This window comes from Berghia stephanieae, chromosome 5 (genome assembly GCF_034508935.2).
Source record: "Berghia stephanieae isolate SIO BIC M18660-M18661 chromosome 5, UCSD_Bste_1.3, whole genome shotgun sequence".
Lineage (NCBI taxonomy): Eukaryota > Metazoa > Mollusca > Gastropoda > Nudibranchia > Aeolidiidae > Berghia > Berghia stephanieae.
The window spans coordinates 65,802,369-65,826,050 of NC_088364.1; the positions used below are offsets into that span (position 1 = coordinate 65,802,369).

The 23,682-nt window shown below is 38.5% G+C and overlaps 1 protein-coding gene across 1 annotated transcript; it reads right to left on the bottom strand.

Annotated features, from left to right (window-relative positions):
- Positions 1–8,079: 8,079 nt before the first annotated feature.
- LOC144973428 (uncharacterized) lies at positions 8,080–18,268 on the bottom strand. The gene is made up of 2 exons (XM_078915876.1): positions 18,108–18,268; positions 8,080–10,692 (listed from the first exon to the last, which is right to left on the bottom strand). Exons 1-2 carry the CDS (start codon positions 18,203–18,205, stop codon positions 10,287–10,289), a joined length of 504 nt encoding a protein of 167 aa, XP_078772002.1. The 5' UTR covers positions 18,206–18,268; the 3' UTR covers positions 8,080–10,286.
- Between the last annotated feature and the right edge of the window lie 5,414 nt (positions 18,269–23,682).

Genomic DNA, 23,682 nt, shown 5'->3' on the forward strand with positions numbered 1-23,682 from the left:
TGGTAATTTGGGTTTTACAATTAAGTTCCTTTGCTTTTTATTTTTACTTTTACACACTTCAACAGAGCTGCCAAACTATACGCTAAAAAGGCGCATGCCTTTTTCTCATCATGTGGGTCTGTGCTGCAGAGCCATAATGAATTACAGTACAAAGGGGCTGACTTTTTAAAAGCATATATGATTGATGCATCTAACAGTGTGTTTGACATGAAATACTATATGTGTCTGGTTAGAAGTAGAAGAAAGTTAAGGACAATTTACAGGCCTGAGTGATGCCTTTATTTTGCACTATTACACCTTTTCTTCAATTGGAGTTGGCAGCTCTGACTTTCTGGGTGGGGTTCCTGACCTCCCATAATGGGCGGGGAGGTACTTGCTTTCTCTTCTATTTCTATCTCTCTGTATCAGTTTCCAATTGCTCTCTGTCCTTGTCTTAGAATGAGATGACTTAGTTTAGTCCTGACCTTGGCTGGGAATGAGACAGTTCAATGTATAGTTTTGAGAGATATTTTTTTCCATGTAAATCATCCCTCTTATGTACTGTTATTTAAAAAAAATTAACAAGATTTGTAAACATTTGAGTGTATTCCTCTTAGTGGAATCTTGCGCTAGTGTTTGGGTGAGGCTTTTAGGTGATCTCAAACTGAGTACACTGTGTGCTCTTGGAGTCTATATCTATTCCCTATTTGAGTTTGAGCCATCTCCCCCATAATGTCTTACTTTTTCCTCCGGTCGTTTTTAATTGTACATCTATGTTTTTACTACTACTACCCCATTTTCTGGTGCTATGTCCTAAATGTGTTGCAAGCGCTGTCTTAAAAACAATTTAATATTCATTTTGCAGTGGCTTTCCTGCCTAATATATGGGAGGGTCACTCGTAGTTTTCTATTCCCAGTCCCAGTGTCTTGTTTTATTTCCCTGTTGCTCTGTTCTCGTCATGCAATGGGATTGCAGTGCAACAGGCATTCGTCAAACTCCATGGACAGCCGGGAAAGATTGTTGTCTCAGTGTTTTGAGGTATGTGTGATCACAGCTTTAAGACAAGGAACACACTCTGTGATGAAACCTACTGGTCTCAATGTCTTGGCATCCAGGTCTCTTTTAGATCAAGTTATCCATCTCTTTTTGTTGGCAGAAATAGTATTATTCACTGGAGAAACCGCAATGGCACGTGAGAGGTGGTGTGGGTTGGAGGGGGAGCACTTGTCTGCACAATTGTAATTCGGAGTGGCTATTCGTCAGTACTGACCCCCAGGCGCTAGCACCTGCGGGTCAGTACTGATGAACAGGCACCGGCGTCTGGGGGTCAGTACTAATACTATTACTAGTACTGATGCCAATTGGTCAGTTCTGACCTGGCCACGGGCGTTGACGGTACCAAAATTATGGATAAATGCCATTAAAAAAAATAACTTGCTCTACGACAAATACTTTTTCACCATATTTAGACCCCACCCCCTGTGGACAGACGTGGACAAATAACATACCCCCCCCCCCCCCCCCCCCCCCCCCCACTGTGGACGTCCATGGTAGTTGCAAATTGTGGCCTTTTAAGTTCAGGTTGCGTTCTATGTATATAAATAATATATATAGCCTTAATCTAGTGTTCATAATATTATTCAGAATTAAGGGAAAAACTTTAAATTGTTATCCACAAAAAAAAATCCTTCAATTCAATCCTTTTTTTATATCAAAGTCAAAGAAAAATCTCTTCTCACAAGAGCATTGCCTATAATAAAATAATAACTATTATTAATTATATGGAGGCAACTTGAACTTACTTAAAGGGCCACAATGTACAACTTAAAGCGTTTAATAGAAATAGTACCTAGTACAATTACAAGATAATATTTCAAATACCATTTGAACACAAAACTTTATTGAACTTTTTAACTGAATTCTGAGAACATTTGAAACAAAAATGCAATACATATAATTATTTTTCTTAATATTATTGTTATTATTGTAATGCATTTTGGACTGAATTAGACTCAAAATTGCGGGTGGTTGGATGGGAGCATCACCCTTGAATCATATACCTATGATGTTCGCATGGGTGTACGATCCGATAGTGATGTCGTTTTTTCTTCTCTTTACTAGCCTATCCTGCTTCTTTGGTTTGTGATTGTATTTTTGACAGGGGATATTTTTTTTTCTGTAAATCTTCTGCCTGTTTGTTCTTGGTTATTTATAATTTAGCTTATGATATCTTTAGGTTATGATTTTGATTTACATTTGTACTATTTTTGTTAGATTGCTTGTTTTTTTGTTTCAGCGGTCTCTCATATAACCTCAATTGTGTTGGAAGAGACCTAAAGCAACAAACAAACAAAGACTCAAAATTCAATGGTTAAAATAAACACATGATTTTAAAAAATCTGAATGCACATTTGATTTATGCACATTTAAAGTACAAAATATGTCATCAGTCCAATTTATTGTTAAATAACTTTGTCCACATGGACAACCTACTGACCACCTCCCCCTCCCCTATGGACCAGGTGTGGACATTTAGCACACCCCCCTCCCCCCCCTCACAGTCCACATGGTTTGTGAACGGCCCCTTGTCTGTCTCCCGTTGCTCTCAACTTTAACTCAAGAGATATAAAATGAAATTGCATGACATTGTGAGGTATCCAGTGCAATTCCTTCACTGTTGTCTCTTGTCATACCATTGTGGTAAATACTCACAAACTGTGGGGCTGATCACTTTGGGTGACAGGCAAGTATGAATGATGGCTGTGCCTGAGGAGATTGTCCAAAATTTTCTGTCATAATTCAAGACTGCGATCAGCGAGTTAGTAGTGCTCAAGGGGTTGAGCTATAATTATATACAAATACAATCAACTTTCTTTTTGTGAACATTGACTTGTTTTATGATGAAATCTATTGATCAGTTAACGAAGGCCACGGCACAATAAAGCTTTCTTCTCTCTTGGCTCAGTTTATGCCGTGGAAGGGAAGCTGTTTGTGAATGTCTTTAAAAAAATTGCCAAGAGAATGATTTGTTGAATGCGTTTGAATACGTGTTAAAACCCTGTCTGGGGTCCTCAGCCAAGAGGGAGGTGGGTGGCACAGGACATCATCTCTTTTTCTTTTACTATTATTGCTATTATTTATATTGAATGCGGTGTGCTTTGTGAACATAATGTTAGTGTATCCTTCGTAAGAGGAAAACTTGGATGGGACTTTGATATCCCAAGTTGTTATGAGCTCATTTCTTGTAATGGACATAATGTCCTCTCAAACCAGCACAACTGGGTGGGGTCTTTGACCTCCGCAGCAAGTCACTTGATGTGTCCTCTATCAATCTCAATCTCCCTATACCTACCTGTCATCTGCATTTTTTGCGGCCGCAAATAACGGCGATCTGCAAATTTCCCAAAATTGGCAAATTTTTTGGGGAAAAAACGAAGCGAAAACAAAATAACGAAAATAAAAAGGGCGCAACTTGAGAAATGTTGCAGCTTTGCCTGGGCCCAAACCAAGGGAAGCTACTCTCTACGGATAATGATCCTTTAAAATTAAAATCTTTGTAACAACGCTATTCACAGTCATTTCATTTCTCAAGTCATAAATTGTCTTTTACTTTTATATATATATTTTTTCTGTATCGCGTGTTAATTTTTACTGAAACGCTTAGTTCTCCTCGGCAAATTGGTCTTTTTGGCAAATTTTTTTTTTTGGGGGGCAAATTTTAGGTCCCAATTTGGCAAAAAATGCAGCTGACAGCTATACATATATGTTTTTTGAGTCATTCTTGTCTTGGAATGGTATTACTTGGTTTTGTCCTGGCCTTGCTTGGGAGGGAAACAGTTGAACAGTCAAATGTTTTGGGAGGTGATTTATTTCCTTTTGAATAATCTTATTCTTATGTATTGAGAGTAAAAGTAAAATAATTTTGTTTTGAACACATCTTGGAAACATTTGATTTTATTCCTCTTGGTGGGATCCTGTGCAAGTGTCTCGATGAGACTTTTAAGTGATATCAAACTTAACTAAGTGTACATTGATTGTATGCTCTTGGAATCTACAACCCTACATGGTTCCCTATTTGAACCAATTCCCCTTTCTTACTTTTTTTATGGTGCTATTTAATAGTCTGGGTAAATATTAGAATTACTTACGGTCGTCGGGGAAGAAAGCAGCGGAAACCAGGGGAAGTAAACAAACCCAACTTCGTTTTGCGATTTAAAAACAAGGATTATGCCCCTTGTGATAGTGATAGGCCATTTTTTTTAAAACTCTCACTCTGTCTCAGTTCAGGTGGAGTAAAGTTGTCCTTCCTAAATCCTAAGCCTAAAGTACCTAAAGGCTCTTTACTCACACTTCCTCGGCGTTTGCAGGCGTTGAAAAAGTACCTGGCCTGACTGGTAACAATAAAAGCTTTGACTCTGTCGCATTGTGTTGCTGTCGGCTTGATATTGATATCCTCTGTAAGGCCCCGTGAGCACATTTAGTGGGTATACTCGTATCTCAAGTTCCAGGTTTTGTTGTTTTGTTTTTTTTTCCATACGTTTTGATTAAACCAACTGTCTCAGTCATAATCACTGCACATATGTGTGTACGCAGTAGTGGTGGTGGAAGTAGTAGTAGTAATGGTAGTAGTAGTAGTACCAGTAGTGGTGGTGTTTGTAGTAATATGTTTTGTTTTTTGTTTTTAAGGGTTTTACGGCGCTTGCAACACATTTAGGTTATATCAGCGCCAGTAAAAAGGAAGAAAATGGGATGGTAAAAAGTTCTAGAATTACAATTAGAGCACCCAAGAAAAAGTAAGACAAAGGGGAACTGAGAACAAATAGGGATCAGATGTAGATTCCAAGAGCATACCACCAATGTACTTAGTTTGAAATCACCTACAAGTCTCATCCAGACACAAGCACAAAATCCAACAAAGAGGAACAAACTCAAATGCTTACATTATACATTCAAAATAAAAATAATAATACATAACAGAGAGATGATTTACAAGGAAAAAATATCATCTCCCAAAACAATAACTATGCATTTGACTGTTTCCCTCCCAGCTAGGACTCCGGCCAGAGCCAGGACAAAACCAAGAAATCTCATTCCGAGACAAAGACAGAAAGCATGTTGGAAAACAGATATAAATATAAGGGGATAGAAGACACAGTATGTACCTCCCTGCCCGCTATGGGAGGTAGTAATATGTAGTGGTAGTAGTAATATGTAGTTGAAGAATAGTAAGTAAACATCGGCAATAACCTCGTCACTTTTACATAGCCTACTCATGTTGTAAAAACCCGTTAAACCGATATTCGGGTGACTCATTATAATTTCAGATTAGGGGATAACTAACATCATTAAGTTATTATTTTTAAAAAATTAAATAAAGAATTCTTTAATTTTTTAAATTATCAAATAGACTGCTTTATGATATTATTTGAGTGTAAATACTGCACTCAATACAATACAACCATAATTAGAACATTTAATACAATGGACGGAATGAAGTACATGTATCAACAAAGCGATGTTAGGGGCATTCGCATTACTTTATAAAGTGTTTGTTTTTAGAGGTTGTTTGATTGTTTTATAAGGGTTTTACGGCGCTTGCAACACATTAAGGTCATATCAGCGCCAGTAAAAATGAAGAAAATGGGATAGTAAAAAGTTCTAGAATTACAATTAAAGCACCCAATAAAAGGTAAAACAATGGGGGAATTGGTTCAAATAGGAAACAGATGTAGATTCCAAGAGCACACTATCAAAGTACTGTTTGTATTTATTTTGAGATCACTTAAAAATATCAATAGCAGCATCCAGACACAAGCACAGGTCCCCACTGAGAGGAATAGGAATACACTCAAATGTTTACAAATCATTATATATAACTTGTAAACTAAACATAATACCCTACAGTGCATAACAGTAACAGAGAGATGATTGACAAAGAAAAAAAAATATCTCCCAGTGTTATATTTATATCTATACATTTGACTCCCTCTCCTCAGACAGGGCATTGATTGCCAGGACAAAACCAAGTAATCTCATCCCAATCCCAAGGCAAAGACAGAAAGCATGTTGGAAAACAGATATATATAGAAATAGAAGACGCAGTTAGTGCTTCCCTGCTCACTTTGGGAGGTCAGGAACCCCACCCAGGTTTTTAGTTTTTTTAGAGGTTTTACAACGCTTGCGACACAATCTGGTCTCCTGTCGGCGCCAGTAAAAAGATCAAGGTAAGAAGTACGAGATAAATTTCTAGAATCGGAAAAAAAAGCATTGAAGATAGATCCATAATTCTTTTGCAAACCATAAAGCCATAAAGTTTATAAAAGCATCCTTTAGTGGAAATTCCCGCAAATTCTCATTCATTTATGTTCACAATTTTGAGCACAATAAACGAGTATGTGATGTCATATCCCATTAATTGTGTGTCAACAACAATGGAGCTCAACTTACGTGATTTTCGAGCCATGATATATTATTACAACTTTTAAAGCGTAAATGTATCAGTATTGTTATGAAACTTTGCACAATCGACCGGCATGTGCTAAACGGAAAAGTCAGTATCTGCCACAAAGGCTATGATTGAAAATGATGCACGTATTACATATAATGAGAAAGAGCATTCCTTGGGGAAATTATCACCTATCGAGTTTCTGGAAGATACTGCTAGATTGCTAAGGTTCGATGGGCCGATGAACAAAAACGATGCGCTCAATTTTGCAACACTACGCTTCAACTGTTCGATGAAGGTCGATCTAAAATGCGGAAAACATGACTGGCGATGAAACATGGATTTATTATGTATGACTATGACCCTGAAACAAAGCGCCACTCTAGCAGCGTTGGAAAGCAAATGGTGGCTAGATTTCTCTATTTATAAGGCCAGATTGCCACAGTACCATTTCCAGTTCAAGGCAGTCACCTCAGATTGGCATGTTATCCAATGCATACCGACAGTTTAAGAGAATTGGAGAAAACAGAGCAGGGGGGGGGGGGGGGGGGTGCTATGGCACCATGACAACGCTAGTACTCACACAGCCATTGCAACAGTACAGATCTTGACTGAAAACAACGTTAAAAAAATTCTAACCCACCCTCTATATTCTCCAGACCTGGCCCATTGTGACTTCCTTTTTGTTCCCATTTGTCAAGGAAAAACAGTGGGATTACATTTGAGGGCATTTAATGATGGAATGTCAGCAGCACCACAGGAAATGTGGCAAAACTACGTACTTTGATTCTTGGTTTAATTCTTGGTTTAAGAGGATGAAACTTTACATCCAAGCTCAAGGAGAGTACTGTGAGAAAATGTTAAAATTTGATGCTGATGCCATTGCCATTATTCCGGAAACTTATCTAGCGACCCCCTTAGATCTGCAGATAAAAGCACCAAAGACAAAGGAGACTGGTTCAACTAGGAAACAGAAGATTCCATGAGCAATCTACCTAAGTGCTAATAAAAAGTCCCATCCAGTGTCCAAGCGCAAAGGATATAGATATTTAAATGTTTACAAAAATATAATAATCGAACCTAACAGAGAGATGATTTACAAGGGAAAATAAAGGTACTATACATTTGACTGTCTCCATCCAAGCTAGCGACCCCCTTAGATCTGCAGATAAAAGCACCAAAGACAAAGGAGACTGGTTCAACTAGGAAACAGAAGATTCCATGAGCAATCTACCTAAGTGCTAATAAAAAGTTCCATCCAGTGTCCAAGCGCAAAGGATATAGATATTTAAATGTTTACAAAAATATAATAATCGAACCTAACAGAGAGATGATTTACAAGGGAAAATAGGGGTACTATACATTTGACTGTCTCCATCCAAGCTAAGGCTAAGGATACCCCCCCCCCCCCCCCCCCCCCCGCAATCTCCTGGTACCAGTAAAAAAAAAGTTCAATCTCGACCCAGAGCAAAGGCAGAGAGCAACATGGAAAGGGGAAACAGGTACCGGGAGATAGAAGACATAGTAGTAGTAGGCGACCTCACTGCCCACCATGGGAGGTTTGAAGACCCAACCCAGCCTTTAAAAAAAAAAAAAAAAAAGGAACAATGGTAATAATACAGTAGGCCCCACCTCATAAAAAGATAACAATTCATTTTGACTGTTGTAGCAAGCGGATTTACAATTTCATATTACTGTAAGTTTGTTGCAATTGACAAAAAGAGAAGAGAAAGTAAAAAAAATCGTGAATTCTTTTCACTCCACCTACATTTTAGTACAGCACAAACCTAAACTTCTTTTCAATGATGATGTAACACATCAACATCTTCAACGACACATGGTATTACATATATCAACACACCCAGAAATACCTATCACAATGTATCACTCATTTTTTCACAAAATAATGAATCATCTTCTCAAACCAAACATTCCACAATTTCATTCATCATAAAATACAAATACCTGTCACTTATTCTTTCAAAAATTAAAGTATCCTATCATTCAACCAAACACACTGTTTCACGCACGCACACACACACACACACACACACACACACACACACACACACACACACACACACACACACACAGAGACACTCACCTGTGAAAAAAAATCCATTAACAAATGCAATATTTCATTTGATAATCATTATTATAATAATCATAATTATTATCATTTGATATAGCGCCGGTATCCACGCCCAGAATGTCTTTAATGTGACTCTCAAATTGGCCAATTTAGAGATAAAGACGAACAATATTTTACTCATAGCAATGCATCATACAATTAATTAATTCATGGCTGTCTTTTCAGCTCTTCCTTTCACCCTTTCCTTTTTCCTCATAAATCCACTGTGTAGTACTCTCTAAAACTAACCATCCAGCAAAATCCTAAAAATATCACAAAAGTAGTGCATAAATGTGAGAACCAATTACAATAATAAAATAAAGTTTAAAACAAATACAATAAAAGCCAGTTAAATCGAAATTCAAGGGAGAGTACTGGGTGGTCTGTATTGGTTAAGGTAAGACATATTTAATCAAATTTTACTTCCTAATAATCTGAAGGAAATGTTTTATTTTATTATTCATGACTACTACAACCATTGCCATCTTATACTTCTGGGTAAGGGAAGTCAACGTCACTAAGCTAGCGACAAGCGCCATGCCATGTTGTTTGCACTCAGAATGGCCAGGAATTGTTTATGACTAGATGTTGTCACTATTTCTTCTGGCAGATTATTCCATTCCTTCTTGTTTCTTATGCCAAAATGTAGTTTGATCTGTTGTCGATTGCAGTGTATGTCAGGAGTGGGGATGGTACGAGTGCTATGTCTACATGTTGACAGCTGTGGACGATTGCTTATTGAAATTTTAATTCACCCTTGATAGTATTTGTAGAGATCACACAGCCTGGGTTGTTTTCGATGACAGGCCAGAGTTGACAAACCACATGATATAAGTGTGATAATGACGTCTGAGTGAGTGTCATATTTATTGGTTCCTATTGGTTTATCCAACAGATAGCGGGTCTTGCACCTTCTCAAGTGTGTTGATGATGCTATCGGTTGTGTACGGGTCCCAAAATCATCCTGCATACTAAAGGGCTGTACCCTACAAGTGCTTTGTTGCTTGTTTTTATTTTTATATTCCTTGTCAGGTTTCAAGTTTCAACCTTGAAACTTGAAACCTTTTCAGGAAGCCAATGATTATTATGATTATTATTATTGTCCATTGGTGACTGAGTTATCTTACTTTGCCAAAAAATTGAAATATTACGCCTGTTTTTGTGCTAAATGACAATTAAAGGCCTTGATTAATGCAAGAGAAGTCTGAATGAAATGCATGAAGCCAAAGAGAATCTTAAAAAAGACTTTGGCTCTTTGAAAACATTAGATAAGAAAATTTTTTTTTTGTTAGGCCGTAGATTAAAAATAAGCACTTTTGTATCATGAGAATTTGCTAACTACGACAAAAATCGGAAAAGCTGTGTATGATTTTATCCGTTAAATTTCATATCTTAAACAACAACAAAAACGTAAAAGATGACAATATTAAAATTAATTTCGAACTATCAATAACATTGGTTTAGTTTTTTTTTTTTAAAGAAAGGATAAATTTACAAAAATATGAGATTGAGATACACTTCATAAACAAGGCAAAGGGATACTAAGCTGCTAGAAGCTGTGGACTGTAAAAATTAATAAACAAAAATGAATATAGCAGCTTATAAAAAAAGAACAAAATACAACCTGAAAACTTTTGGGCTCGTATTATATTATCATATTCATGTTATATTCATTTTTGTTTAATACTTTTCATAAACAAGATAATATCAATATCATGTAATCAACACATTCACTGTCCTTTCTTTTCTTTAGCTTCCTTTTCCAAGCGCATCTCCCTAAGTTCTTTGAGTCGTCTTTCTGCTTCCCTTGTATCAATACCAGCATCCCTCATTCTTGGGATTGCCTGCATAAGGTGAGGCTCTTCAAGGTGTGGAACACGGTCAAAAAGTGAATAGTTAAGTCCCTCATCCAAGTCATTCTCCTCTCGAAGTAGCAGAAAGTAAATGAGGAAGATGAAGAAACTAACGGACACAATGAGTGGTTGAAATGGGTTTTTACTTTCTGGTATAGACCGCATGATGGGGATGTTGGCAGCACTGGATGTGAATTTGGTTGGCTCCGAGGTCAAATCTTTTTTTGACTTCTTGAAACATTGTCTGGATGTATGAATACATGCTGCTGGCACTTCCAAATTCCTGTAAAAATAATAAATAGCAATTGCTTGTTGCTTAGATCACCACACTGGGATTTCGTTAATGTTAAAGACACTCCTCTATTCATTTCAAAACAACTTCTGAAATCATCTTATTGTTGTCTACATTCTAAGAACAAAAATATATTATCATACACTTTAACCTGTATTGACAAACTCACAATTTACTAACACTCATCTATAACTTGCTAAGGTACTGTTTTTTTTTCTTCTCTTTATTATTATTATCCTTTATATCTGTTCCAATCAAGGTGCACATATTAGCAGGTTTGATAGCCAAATGCAATTATGGGCTTGATTTAACATTGTTGTAACGGACAATATTATGCTTTGGCTTGAGAGTATTTCCTATTTCCATTACAGAAATGAGTACAAAATAATTCAGGTTATCAGACCTGTAAATAAGTACACTTTGGTTCCAATCCTTACACAACCTAATACTCATATAAAACACAGATTATAACAATTAAATTGTCACGTTTACAGTCAAATAAAAAAAAACAAAAGACATGCTTCATTCTAGTCTTTCATACCGTACATCATCAATGATCCCATGCACATCTTCTCTGTCACCCTAAACTGATCTGCACGGACCCATATGGGTCATAAGAGATGCAAGGTCAGGTAATGCAGCTATCATCGACAATTCCTACAGCATCATACAATCACTCAGTAAATACAAGATCATGGTAAGGCAACCGAATAAATCCCTCATTGTATCACACAATGACTACATATTAAAAAATAATAAATAAAGAGACAATGAATAAATCCCCACGCCCCCCCCCCCCCCCCCTCCCCCCAAAAAAATTAGGACTGGGGTCCCGATAACTCACCTTTATAAAGCACTCGCTTCACACGCAAAGGGATAGTGATCAATCCCTGGTGCAGTCGAGATTTTTTCTGACTCTCCTGTCAACCCAGAAATGATTGGGTAGCTGGGTCTGTTAGATCTGGCAGAAAGTACTTTGCGATAGACTAGCATCCTATCCAAGCAAGCAATGCTATTCTATTGTCCATTCCACTCTATAGTATTCGGGTTAAACTCCAGCTTCATGGGCCTATTGGCTCTGAAGGACTACAGCACATGAGGAATGAAATTTATAAAAAAGTTTTTCCCAAGAACTATAAAATAATGGAATTCATGGCCAGGTCACATCATCAATTCATGAAGTGAGTAGAAAAGTGCCAGAAGACAATAGAGAATAAAAAAATTTTTCGCGGCGGTGGTGGGGTTTGAACCTGCGACCTTATTGGTACGACAACTCCGCCTGGCAGGTGAGAGCGTGGCTCTACCGTGTGAGCTATCCACGAACACAAAAATATTCGTTTCAAACCAAAAGTCATTTCTAGATCCCTCTCTCACCCACTTCTTGAGATCGCCGATTCGTTCGCCACCATCGCGAAGTAATTTTGACCAGCAGTTAAGCTTAATAGCCAATATTCTCATCACAAACATATAACATAGAAACGATTGAGACATTGAGTATGCTCCGGTGTATGGGGTGAATTTTTAATAAAAATTTTTTTTCGCGGCGGTGGTGGGGTTTGAACCTGCGACCTTATTGGTACGACAACTCCGCCTTTTATTCTCTATTGTCTTCTGGCACTTTTCTACTCACTTCATATCTTGTTGTTACCAACATAAGTGCCTGCTCCACTCACTTTTCTGAATTAAAAATTCACCCCATACACCGGAGCATACTCAATGTCTCAATCGTTTCTATGTTATATGTTTGTGATGAGAATATTGGCTATTAAGCTTAACTGCTGGTCAAAATTACTTCGCGATGGTGGCGAACGAATCGGCGATCTCAAGAAGTGGGTGAGAGAGGGATCTAGAAATGACTTTGGGTTTGAAACGAATATTTTTGTGTTCGTGGATAGCTCACACGGTAGAGCCACGCTCTCACCTGCCAGGCGGAGTTGTCGTACCAATAAGGTCGCAGGTTCAAACCCCACCACCGCCGCGAAAAAATTTTTTATTCTCTATTGTCTTCTGGCACTTTTCTACTCACTTCATATCTTGTTATCATCAATTCATAAGACATTTGGTCTTAACTCACTCAAACCTAGCACATTAACTCATGTTGTCCACTCTCCCTAGATATTATTGATACTTTTCCAAATTGAAAAATAATCAGTTCCTCAATTCAACAGAATATTGGTATCCTATATAATTTTATTCAAATCCACTACCACGAAAAGATAAAAAATGGTAACTTTAATAATATGTGGCATATAATTTGTCTAAGAAAAATATAAATGACGATGAGGTAAGTTCAACACAGCCAAATATGGGGATAGTTGTTGTTAGGGTTGAGTGATTTAAGATGAATCCTTAACCACCCATTAATTAGTTTCGTTTTGCTATTGTTACAACAGATTTGCATTCATGGGCCCATCAATCTTTTGTGTTTTATCTATTCAGATTCGGAACAACAAAACAACAACAACAGCAACAACAACAACAACAATTCTTCAAAGAAAGAGAAAAATATCAAGAAAAAACCCCCGAAGAAAACAACTAATGCCCATTTTTTTCAGCAGCTACCAGTCAGAAAATAATAATTCAACATTGAAATATCCTTTGGCGTTCCAAATAAACTAGGCCAGCAGACAGTAAGTGCATATAGGTCAGATGCTTGATATTTTTGCCTGCCAGAACAATCCTAATCTACATAATTACATAATATGTCTGTGTAACTTTAAAGTCTTTAACTTTAAGTCTGTTAGAGAGAATTTGGTGAGGACTGATCACGTCTATGGACATCAATATCTAATAATAACAACATATAGTTAAATAAACTTTTTCTATGGAATTACACTTTCTATTGGGCTCCCAATAGCCAATAGCTCAGTTGTTAAGTACTCACTTCACATGCAAAGGGACCGAGATTGTGCAGTCTATATTTCTTCTGAACCACGGTCCACCCAGTAGGATTGAGTAGCTGGTTCTGTCAGAACTGGTGGAAAGTACTTTGTAATAGACTAGTGACCTATCCAAAGGATAGCAAGCAATTGCTACTGTCTATTTTACACTATAGAACTGCGTTTGCAGTAGTAGCCTACGGTCCTATAGCTTTATTGTATAGAGGATTAGGCGCAAAATATATATATAAAGTACATTATTATTATCATTATTTATTTTTTTTGGGTACCGTACAGTTGACTCCGCGATTACATACCTGCCGAATCTTACAATTTTTCGTAATTTTACTAATTTTAGACAAATTTCATGGCCAATTACTACATTTTATGGAAAATTACGAATTTTTAATTCTCAGCATTACTTAAATAATGATGATTATAATAATTACTACTACTACTACTACTACTACAACTACTAATTTCCTTCTCATATGACTAAAAATTGACATAAAAATTACTAAATTTGAAGTTCATGTATCATTCATGTAGGACCTTCCCCTCTGAGGTTTCTACGGGCTTAGGACCGTCATATTCAAGACATTAGACTGATTAGAAGAGGCGTTTTATTTTGTTTTAAAATAAATTATTTTTATTTTGTATTTTATTATTTTATATATATATATATATATATATATATATATATATATATATATATATATATATATATATATATATATATATATATATATATATATATATATAATATATATATATATATATATATATATATATATATATATATATATATATATATAATATATAATATATATATATAATATCTTTTTTTTTTGGAGGGGGCATGTTTGGGGGGCTTTTTTCTTTTAACATATTTTATCTTTTTATTCATGTTTCATTGACAACAAAGTATGGCATCATTGTTTGTAAGAATGGTAGTCGTGAAGCGTTGATTGTAGTAAAGCCTCGTCTCGTCTGCATTGTAAATGTCATTAGAATCGTACTGCTGAAGAAGTTTTTTCAAAACTTCATCACTCCATTGGCTGGCAGAAGAGACATCAGCATAATCTTTTTTTGTCATGTTATTTTTCAAGCACGACATTCTGTCAACCTTTCCACCTCAAGAGCTAGCTTTCTAATGGGGAGAAAGACTTGCCAATTCAGTTGCCTTTTGAGTGTATCAATATGGACACAGACCGTATAGATCAATCAAAAGATGAGACGCGAGTCCTCCCTGTGATTCATTATTATTGTTCATGGCCCAGTAGAGGAAAACAATGCACAGGTAGAGAATTGCAATCGAGTGGTCAGACACTGTAAACAAACACAAGGCATTGGGTAGACTGCGATCACGTTTCACACCTTGCAGACAGCAAGTTTTGAGTCAATTAGCTCGTCCTGTCAGGTAATTCTTTGATGTCAGTTAACAAGCATTTACAGTAGAATTACTTTAAACCGAAATTTTGGGGACCTTCTAAACCATTTCGGTTTAAAGACATTTTGGTTTAAAGCAAGTTCCCATTTTGCAATGTTTTTCAAGGGTAGTAACTATTTAAGGAGTTTGCTCATTTAATCGTATCATGGGTTTCCCGTTAAATGGAGTTGTTGAATAAATGCCGTCTTCGTAACCATTAATTTTTTTAATAGATTTTTTTTTGTTTGTTTTAAAAATATTTTTGGGGGTTTTCGTTTTCAATTCAAAATTGTTGAAAGAGTTGAGTTGTATTTTACATATCTCCGTCTTGATCAACGTTTTTTTCATCGACTTCACATAGTATTTTGATTTTAAACTCAAACGTGTAAGCACAGTGCTTTCTTTTAGTTTAGACCTCTTTTAGTAAAATGCAAAGCTAAAATAAGACCGAAAGTTCTTGTGCGATAATTGATAATGAATGATGCGCAGCTACTCAGAGGTATGGTGAAATGGAAATGAAAAGGCGTGTCAATACTTAGCTGTCTACTACTACTACATGTCTCTCTTTTGTTGAAAAGCCATCAGGTTCAAAGGCCTAATTACATAGAACCCCCCCCCCCCCTTCACACACACATTTAAACAAAGTGGAAATGAAATGGCATTTCAATGGTAAGTTGTCTACCCCCCCCCCCCCCCCCTCCTTATCGTCTTGTTGAAAATCCAGTCAGTTCCAAAGCATCAACACATGAGCGAGAACATCTCGCTTGCGTGATTCTACACCCCAACTCCCCCTCTTTCCTCATTTTTCGCCTGCCAGTCACCCGCTGTCTTCCTTTTCCAGTCTGTGCGACTGTGGTGTTGGCCAAGCCCAAGTGCAGTGATTGAAGTATTTGCCTCCCCCCCCACCCCACCCATCACCCTCATCTTATACTTACGCTCTGTTTAATATCGCCGGGCATTATTACGTGTGGCCTCCTTCCCGAATTTTTGAAGAAAAATATAGAGAGAAAAAGGGAAGGTGCTCTCAAGTTGTTTCGGTTTAAAGAAAGTCCTGCTTAGAAGTATTTCGGTTCATCGTAAGAATTAGTACAAAGAAAATGAAGAAACTAGTACAACTTATTAAATTCTTTGCGGTTTAAAGTATTTTTCGGTTTAGCTTCTTTCGGTTTAAAGTAATTTTACTGTATATAGAAAGAAATCTTTTTGCGGAATGTGTAGCATATAAGTATAAGCAGAGTGTTCGATTAAGCGAAGTGAACTGTAATACTCTTACTATTATTTTGCATCGTTGACGATGACAATGTGTCTGTTGTTGTGTACTGATGGTGGTGTTGATGTGGTGGTTGTGATTGTAGTGGTGGTGGTGATGATGTTGTAGTGGTAGTGTTGATGACAATAAGGATAATGATGATGATGTAATGGTGGTGACGGTTGCTGTAGTTTTGATAACGGTGTGGTAGCTGTGGTAGTGGTAGTAATGATGATGTGATGGTTGTGGTTGTAGTAGTAGCGATGACGAAGAGGAGGATGATGATGTAAAGGTGGTGGTGGTTACTATAGTTTTGATAACGATATGGAGGTTGCTGTGGTAGTAGTAGTAATGATGATGTGGTGGTGGCTGTAGTAGTAGAGGTAGTTTATTGATGGTAACTTCTATTATTTGCAGGAGCACTGAGATATGAGTCATGAGCTACGGCGAGAGTGTATGTGTGTGTGTGTGTGAATGTGTGTGTGTGTGAGAGAGAGAGAGAGAGAGAGAGAGAGAGAGAGAGAGAGAGAGAGAGAGAGAGAGAGAGAGAGAGAGAGAGAGAGAGAGAGAGAGAGAGATATTCCTGGAACTGTTTAAAATATATTTAACTAACCGTAAATAATTCAAAAACAGGGTCGGAACAATTCTCATTAAAGTAATATGACAGATAAGCCGCTAGATTTCAAGATGTGAATGAATGATCAAGTCGGAGAGGTGGGGAAAGGGAATTTTTCATGGATTGGATCGGGGTAACAAAATCAAAACAAAACACGATCTTGTCAAGTTTCAGACTTGGAGGAAAAGTTGAAACGTTCAAAATCTCAATGTTTCAATCATCCCTTCTTTTCTTTCCTTTTCAAACTAACACACTCTCATTCAACCTCAAAAGTCATTCGACAACACGTTATTTTGAACAGAAAATACAGTGTTGTGTTCAGTGAGGGGACAAAGACTATTTTTTAGAGACTGCGAATAGTGATTATGCCGTGAAATCCCTATTTTGCAGTTACTACTGCGAATTTGCACTTCGTAATAATAATAATAATAATAATAATATAAGAAAAACAATGACACCAACAAGTACAAGTTGGCCTACTGATAGGTACTTTGGTAAACGTCCATTTGGCCCTCCAGCAGGGAGCCGATAAATGGGCTAGTGGCTGTGATCCGATTTTTTGGACTTTTGAGTGATGGGTCTCAGAAAAAGTTCCATAGATTTTTTGTTTATGGATGGATTTTAATGATTGATGTCTTATTTTCTTCAGGAGAAATTACTCTATCGTTTGGTGTAGTTTATTTTAAAATCAATCTCAATTTAGTATAACTTTTGATTATGGATAAAATAGGGTATAATTTAGCTTTGGATAATTAAAAGATTAGAACTTGGTAAATCAAAATTTCATGCTGGCTCGTTTATTTAACATCTTAACTTTTTTATATAAAATTAAATTCAGGGCAAAGTTGTATACCGCATCCATGAAATTAGTTCCAGCAAAATCCTTACTCAAATATTAGCGGCCATTTTAGACCAGTTTTGAAATCCAAATGGTGGTTACTACCGGAAATGCAACACTTTTCAGGTCACAAAGTCCGTCAGTAAATAACAAAGGCAAATAGAAGACCATTTTTCAGCCTTTAAACTTTTATAACTTTTCTTCTGCTTATCTGATTTTCACAATTTTGTTATCATTAGAATCGTATTGAAAAGCACTTTAAAATGATATAGGTTTCATTGAGCTCAATCCAATTTGAATTTTTTACCAAAGTACCTACTACTGATACTGGTCATCTCGTTACTAGTAGAGACTTCGCCAACTACTGGATTTAATGAGTCGCTAAACATATGTACCTCGAGGCCGAAGGAAAAGATCTTGCAACATCACAGCATATTCTGTTTCTTGATAATACGACTAAATAACGTTGAAAAGGTGCTGTAAACTTGTTCATTGTTGTATTTTGGGTCCTTCGAGTGCCCTTAGCAGACCGCACATTACACAACGAAAATAACGAAAGTAGAATTCAGGGTTGCCAGATTATTTTTCAACAAAATGCCAGGGGAAGACTCAAAAAATGCCAAAACACTCAAAAAGATGCCAAAGTCTGTTGACTCCCACCCCCACTAAGAAAACTACTTTATTTTGATAGACAATTTACTATCATATCCTGGTGGCTTGCGTGTTTTCTTTTCTTTTTCTTTTATTTTTTTTTTTTTTGTTTTTGTTTTTTTTTTTTTTTTTGAATTATACAAAATTTCCTGTTGGGGTAATTATTTACCTACTGACTACTAAGTGGAGTGTTAAACCACTACACCACGGTTGGATTTTAAGAATGAAAAAGAAATGTGAAGATGTTTGTTTTTACGCGTTTAGAAATAATTAAGAAAAGGTGTCATTTGAAGTATAATATACAAGAAAAGAAAATGCCAAATGAAAATGCCAAATGCCAAATGATTTTTCTAATGCCAAACGGTTTTCAAAAATGCCAGATTTTTGGAATCTGGCATTTAAAATGCCAAACTGGCAACCCTGGTAGAATTTGTTTACAAATTTCGTGTAGTCGCCAGGAATTTTTGAACATTGGAACAATGAGACCTTAATTTAGAACCAAATTAAATGCACGTAAAATAACTAATAATCTGCTTGATTAAAGATATATTAAAACATTTTTTGAAGAATTAAAAAATGTAGCCTATTACTTCAACTTGGAATTTTAATAAACTTTATTATTTATATTTGGAATATAATCGACAGGCTGTTAATTTGGTTCTTTTGGGGCTCTCAGGATTGCCAATTAAGCGGTTTTAACACCATTTTTTTTGGGCATGGAAAATTGGGTTTGGTATTTTGGGCATTTTAGTGTTTTGTGAGCATAAAAATAAATAAATAAATAAATAAAATAAATAAAAATATTACTAAACAATAACTATTAAACGGGCAGATATACGACAATGCCACGAAATTTATTAAATTTCACCACGTAACTGAAAAAGTGCATAATATATGAAACAGTGCCAGACAAAGACCCCCCCCCCCCCCCCACCACCTTAAAAAACAAAAAACAAAAAACAAAAACCAAACAAAAAAAAACAAACCCCAAAACCCCCAAAAAACAAGAACAAACACCAGAATTTTTTTTTTTAAACACACAAAAAAAAAAACAAAAAAAAAAACAAAACAGAACAAAACAAAACAAAACAAAAGAAAAGCAAAAACAAAAAACAAATATTTAAAAAAACGAGCCTGCCTCGAATGGGGATCGAACGATAAGAACTGATTACCGATGAGACGTGCTCTACAGCACAGAGATTATCGATAGTTAGGACGATTTAATGCTCAGGCCTATATATAAAGTAGAATCCGCATAAAGTCAACTTCTGCTTAAAGTCAACATCTCTTGTTGATCCCACATGTTCTGTTCTTTATCCGGGTGTGTTCAATTAATAATGGATAAAGTCAACCTAGCTTAAAGTCAAAGACAACCAATCTTTCTGGTTCGGCGATGTTGGCTTTAACAGGAGTCCACTGTATTTCCCGCCATGGGTACGCGTTTCCACTGTGAAACCTCACCTGCATCACGAAGCGCTATATTGAACACGAGATGACGATTACGAAGATATCAGAGAAGCTCCATTTTTATTTTGAAAATATCAAAGTGACAAATTAAGGAGCTTTGTGGTCTTACGGAATATGGCACTCACCTTCGGACCAGTATGTCCTGTGTTCGAGTCCCGCTCTGAGTAGCGCAAAGTTACGTTCTAGGAAAAAGGCTATTTCCTCACATTCTTTCACCATACTTATGTGTAAAATGAGTAGGCTACCTATGTTAAAAGCGTTGTCTTTCTGGGAAAAAATATATTGTACTATCGCCTTACAGGCTTTATGGCTGAGACAAAACTAAAAAATCTCATTCCAAGAAAAAGACAGAGCGGTAAAGGAAAATAGATGGGTTTTTTTTTCTTTCTATTTTTTTGGGGGTTACGGCGCTTGCGACACTTTTAAAATAATAAAATTTAATTTAAAAATCCCCTTTATTCATCCCACTGGGTAAAATCATCTCTGGGATCTATTCCAAGGCAAGACTGGAATGACCCAGGCGTCAGCCGCAGTGCAGCGCCGCAAATTGAGCTGGGGCGAGGTGACTTGCTCAAGGTCACACAGCGCAACGGCGGGTGATCGAACTCGGTACCTTTTGGGTACGAAGTACAGACCGTACCGCTGAGCCACGCTGCCCACCAAAAGAGTCATTTCAGTGCCATTAAAAAAAAAGGAAGATACAAGATCTGGCGTTTAAACACTAAAGAAAAAGTTAGTCAAAGGGGACTAATTCAAATAGGGAACAGAAGATTGTATGAGAAACCTATTATTGTGTCTATTTTGACTTTACCCAAAAGTCCCATCAAAGCAAAAACAATGGATCCCGCTATGCAGGATATAATCAAATGTTTACAAAGCACAGATACGAAACTAAAAACGAAAATAGTGCATAGCAGAGAGATGAATTACAATACAAGGAAGAAAATATTATCATCTCTCAAAAAAAAAAAAAAAAAAAAAAAAAAAAAAAGGAACCATACATTCAACTGTCTCCCTCTTTAGATTATGATCCCAGCTAGGAGCAGGAAAAATAAAACGAGCAATGCCAATCCAGAACAAAGGCAGCAGCTTCTTATGGTTCACACTATTATGTTATGACGATCGACCCAATCAGCAAAGTCCGGTCCGCATTCGTGCACCGTCGCGAACCCGCCCGGTAGCATCGTCACAACACACCTTTCGACTAGATGCTCTGCCGTTTCGGGTTCTTGCCCACAGCGTGGACATAAAGGACAGGAAGTTAGACCCCACTGATGTAACGCACCGGCCGTTAGGCAGCTCCTCGACCGAAGCCGATTCGCAGCTACCCAGTGTCTCCTCTTACTGGTATCAAAGCCTGGCAACTTCTCACCAAGCTTAGAGGAGTGTAGGTCCCCGCCCCCACGAGGGATTGAATTCGTCCAAACCGACTTCCATCTCGTATGTGCAGCTCTGTCCGTAGTCAGGGATTCTGCGTACAAGGGTTGCCGGGACTTATTTCGGCTCGAAACGGGGGCACCGTTCATTATGCGCATGAGAGGGGTATCCCCATTCCCTCTCTCTTTGATCTTACTCAGCCAGTTTCCCGTAATGGTCTCCCTCCGGACATCGGGGGCTGGATCGCTGCCATCACCGGGCCCCATTCTCTAGGGGTTGTTGCTAGCGTTCCCGACACTATGTGCATCGACTTGCGAAGTTTTACATCCACCTTCTCAACGTTTCTGCTTCTACCCCACACTGGAGCGCAATACTCCGCGGTGGAATAGCATAGTGCCAGGGCGGATGTTCTCAGGAGCGCTTGGCTAGCGCCCCAAGTCGATCCCGCCAGCTTCCTCAGAAGACTATTCCGCTTCTCTATCTTCCGGGCAACCCCTTCGAGATGAACCCGATAGGTAAGGCTGCGATCCAGCGTCACCCCTAGGTATTTTGGACGCGGCTCATATGGGAGTGGCTGGTCCCCGACTAGGACATTCAGTTTACGGGTGTGCCAACCACTGCATAAGTGAAATGCAGTGGCCACGGTTTTTGAAGTGTTCATCTTCAGGTACCACTTGTCAAAGTAGGATTTGAGTCTGGTGACGTCCTCGCTGAGTACGCTCTCGAGACGGGTCCACACTTTACTCTGAGTAACGAGTGCCCAGTCGTCTGCGTATCCCAGCCTCAGGGAGGAAGTGTTCGGCATATCGCTAATGTAAACGTTAAACAACATTGGCGCAAGTACCGATCCCTGAGGGACCCCATTCTTCAATTTCCTAACTTTGCTCGTGGCGTCTCCCAGCGCGACGTGGAATTGCCTTTCCCCTAAGATCGAAGAGAACAACTTCAAGGTCTTTTTGCACCTTATGATTTTTGCAAGTTTGAGCATTAACCCATCGCACCAGACCGTATCGTACGCCGCTGATAGGTCTATAAACACAGCACCTGTTTGCTGTTTTCTCTCGAACCCGTGCTCAATATGCTCTGTAAGGGCAATGACCTGCTCCGTGGTGCACCTCCCTTCCCTGAAGCCTGCCTGCTCAGGTGGCAGGGCAGCGTCTAGGACCGGCCCCCATCGGTTTAATAGAACACGCTCCAACAGTTTGTAAAGACAGCTCAGCAGCGATATGGGTCTGTAACTGTCTGCCTCCTTCGCCGGCTTCCCTGGCTTCAGGATGGCAACTATCTTCGCATGCTTCCACACTTGTGGAAGCTTTCCGTTTGCAAGGATGTCAGACATTGCCTCTGCTAGCCAGGCCCGTGCCCTGGGGCCCAGATGCGTCACCATATCGGGATATACACCATCTATCCCAGCTGCTTTGCCGTTCTTCACTTCGCTAATGGCTGCACCCACTTCTCGGGGACTGAACGGGGCCGTCCAGTCCGACTCCTCCGCAGGTAGCGAGTCCAAAATCGTACGGTACGCCTTGCGGACACCGCGCTCAAAAGCCTGATTAGGGACCCGCTTGCTACGGTTCTTAATATTCTTGGCAATTGTGTCTGCCTCGCATTCCGGTGCAGCCTTCGCGAAATTCCGATCTGGGTCCAATTTCTTTATCAAACGCCAAGCGTGGCGGCTGGAGTGTGTAAAGTCGAGACTTTCCACGGTCTCCTGCCACCGTTGCTTCCTTCCCTCTGCCAGAGACTGGAGTAGTCTATCGGCTGTGTCCTGGGACTGGGTCTGCTGGTACTCTCGGTACAGCTCTTCCGACTCTGCTGTCCAGCAAGGGGTGTAGAATTTCCGTTTGCCCCGTGGAATAGAGCGTTGAGCGCTCTTAACCAGTAGCCTACTAAATCTGGTTATATTCTTGGACTTGGGAGGAATGGCAGGGCAGACCTGCTCGATATAGGAACTGAATTCCTCCCAGTCAGCCTTCCTGAAATTCCATCTGCAAAGTGGGAGAGACTGCACCCTCGGTATTGTCACCCCAGCTGTGACAAGAACCGGCCTGTGCTGGCTATGCGGAAAGTCCCCGAGGACTGTCCGCTTCACCTGCAACGGTTCACCGTTCGCGCCTTTCGTTACGAGGGTGAGGTCTGGAGTATACTCCTTCTTATGGCGGGTACCCCGGAAGGTACCCTTGGCTGTAGAACAAAGGCGAGAGCAATGTGGAAAAGGAAAAGAGATAAAGAGGGATATAATCCATAGCAATAGCGACCACTCCGCCCACCTTGGGAGGTCAAAAGAATCCACCCAGGGAAAACGGATAGTAAACAAAGAGCAATGATTGACAAGGAAAAAAAAATCTTCTCTCAAAACTAATACTAAATATTTTTTTGTTTCCCTCCCAGCTAAGTAAGGACTCCAGCAAGGGCCAGGAAAGAACAAACAAACAAATAATCCCATTCCAAGACAAAGACAAGAAAGCAACTCAG

Excerpts from the sequence above, each read along its gene's own strand:
- LOC144973428 (XM_078915876.1), bottom strand. The coding sequence starts at position 18,205 with ATGAACAAGTTTACAGCACCTTTTCAACGTTATTTAGTCGTATTATCA. Across the intron at positions 10,693-18,107 it reads TCTTTTCCTTCGGCCTCGAG|GAATTTGGAAGTGCCAGCAG; the intron begins GTACATATGTTT and ends TTATTTTTACAG.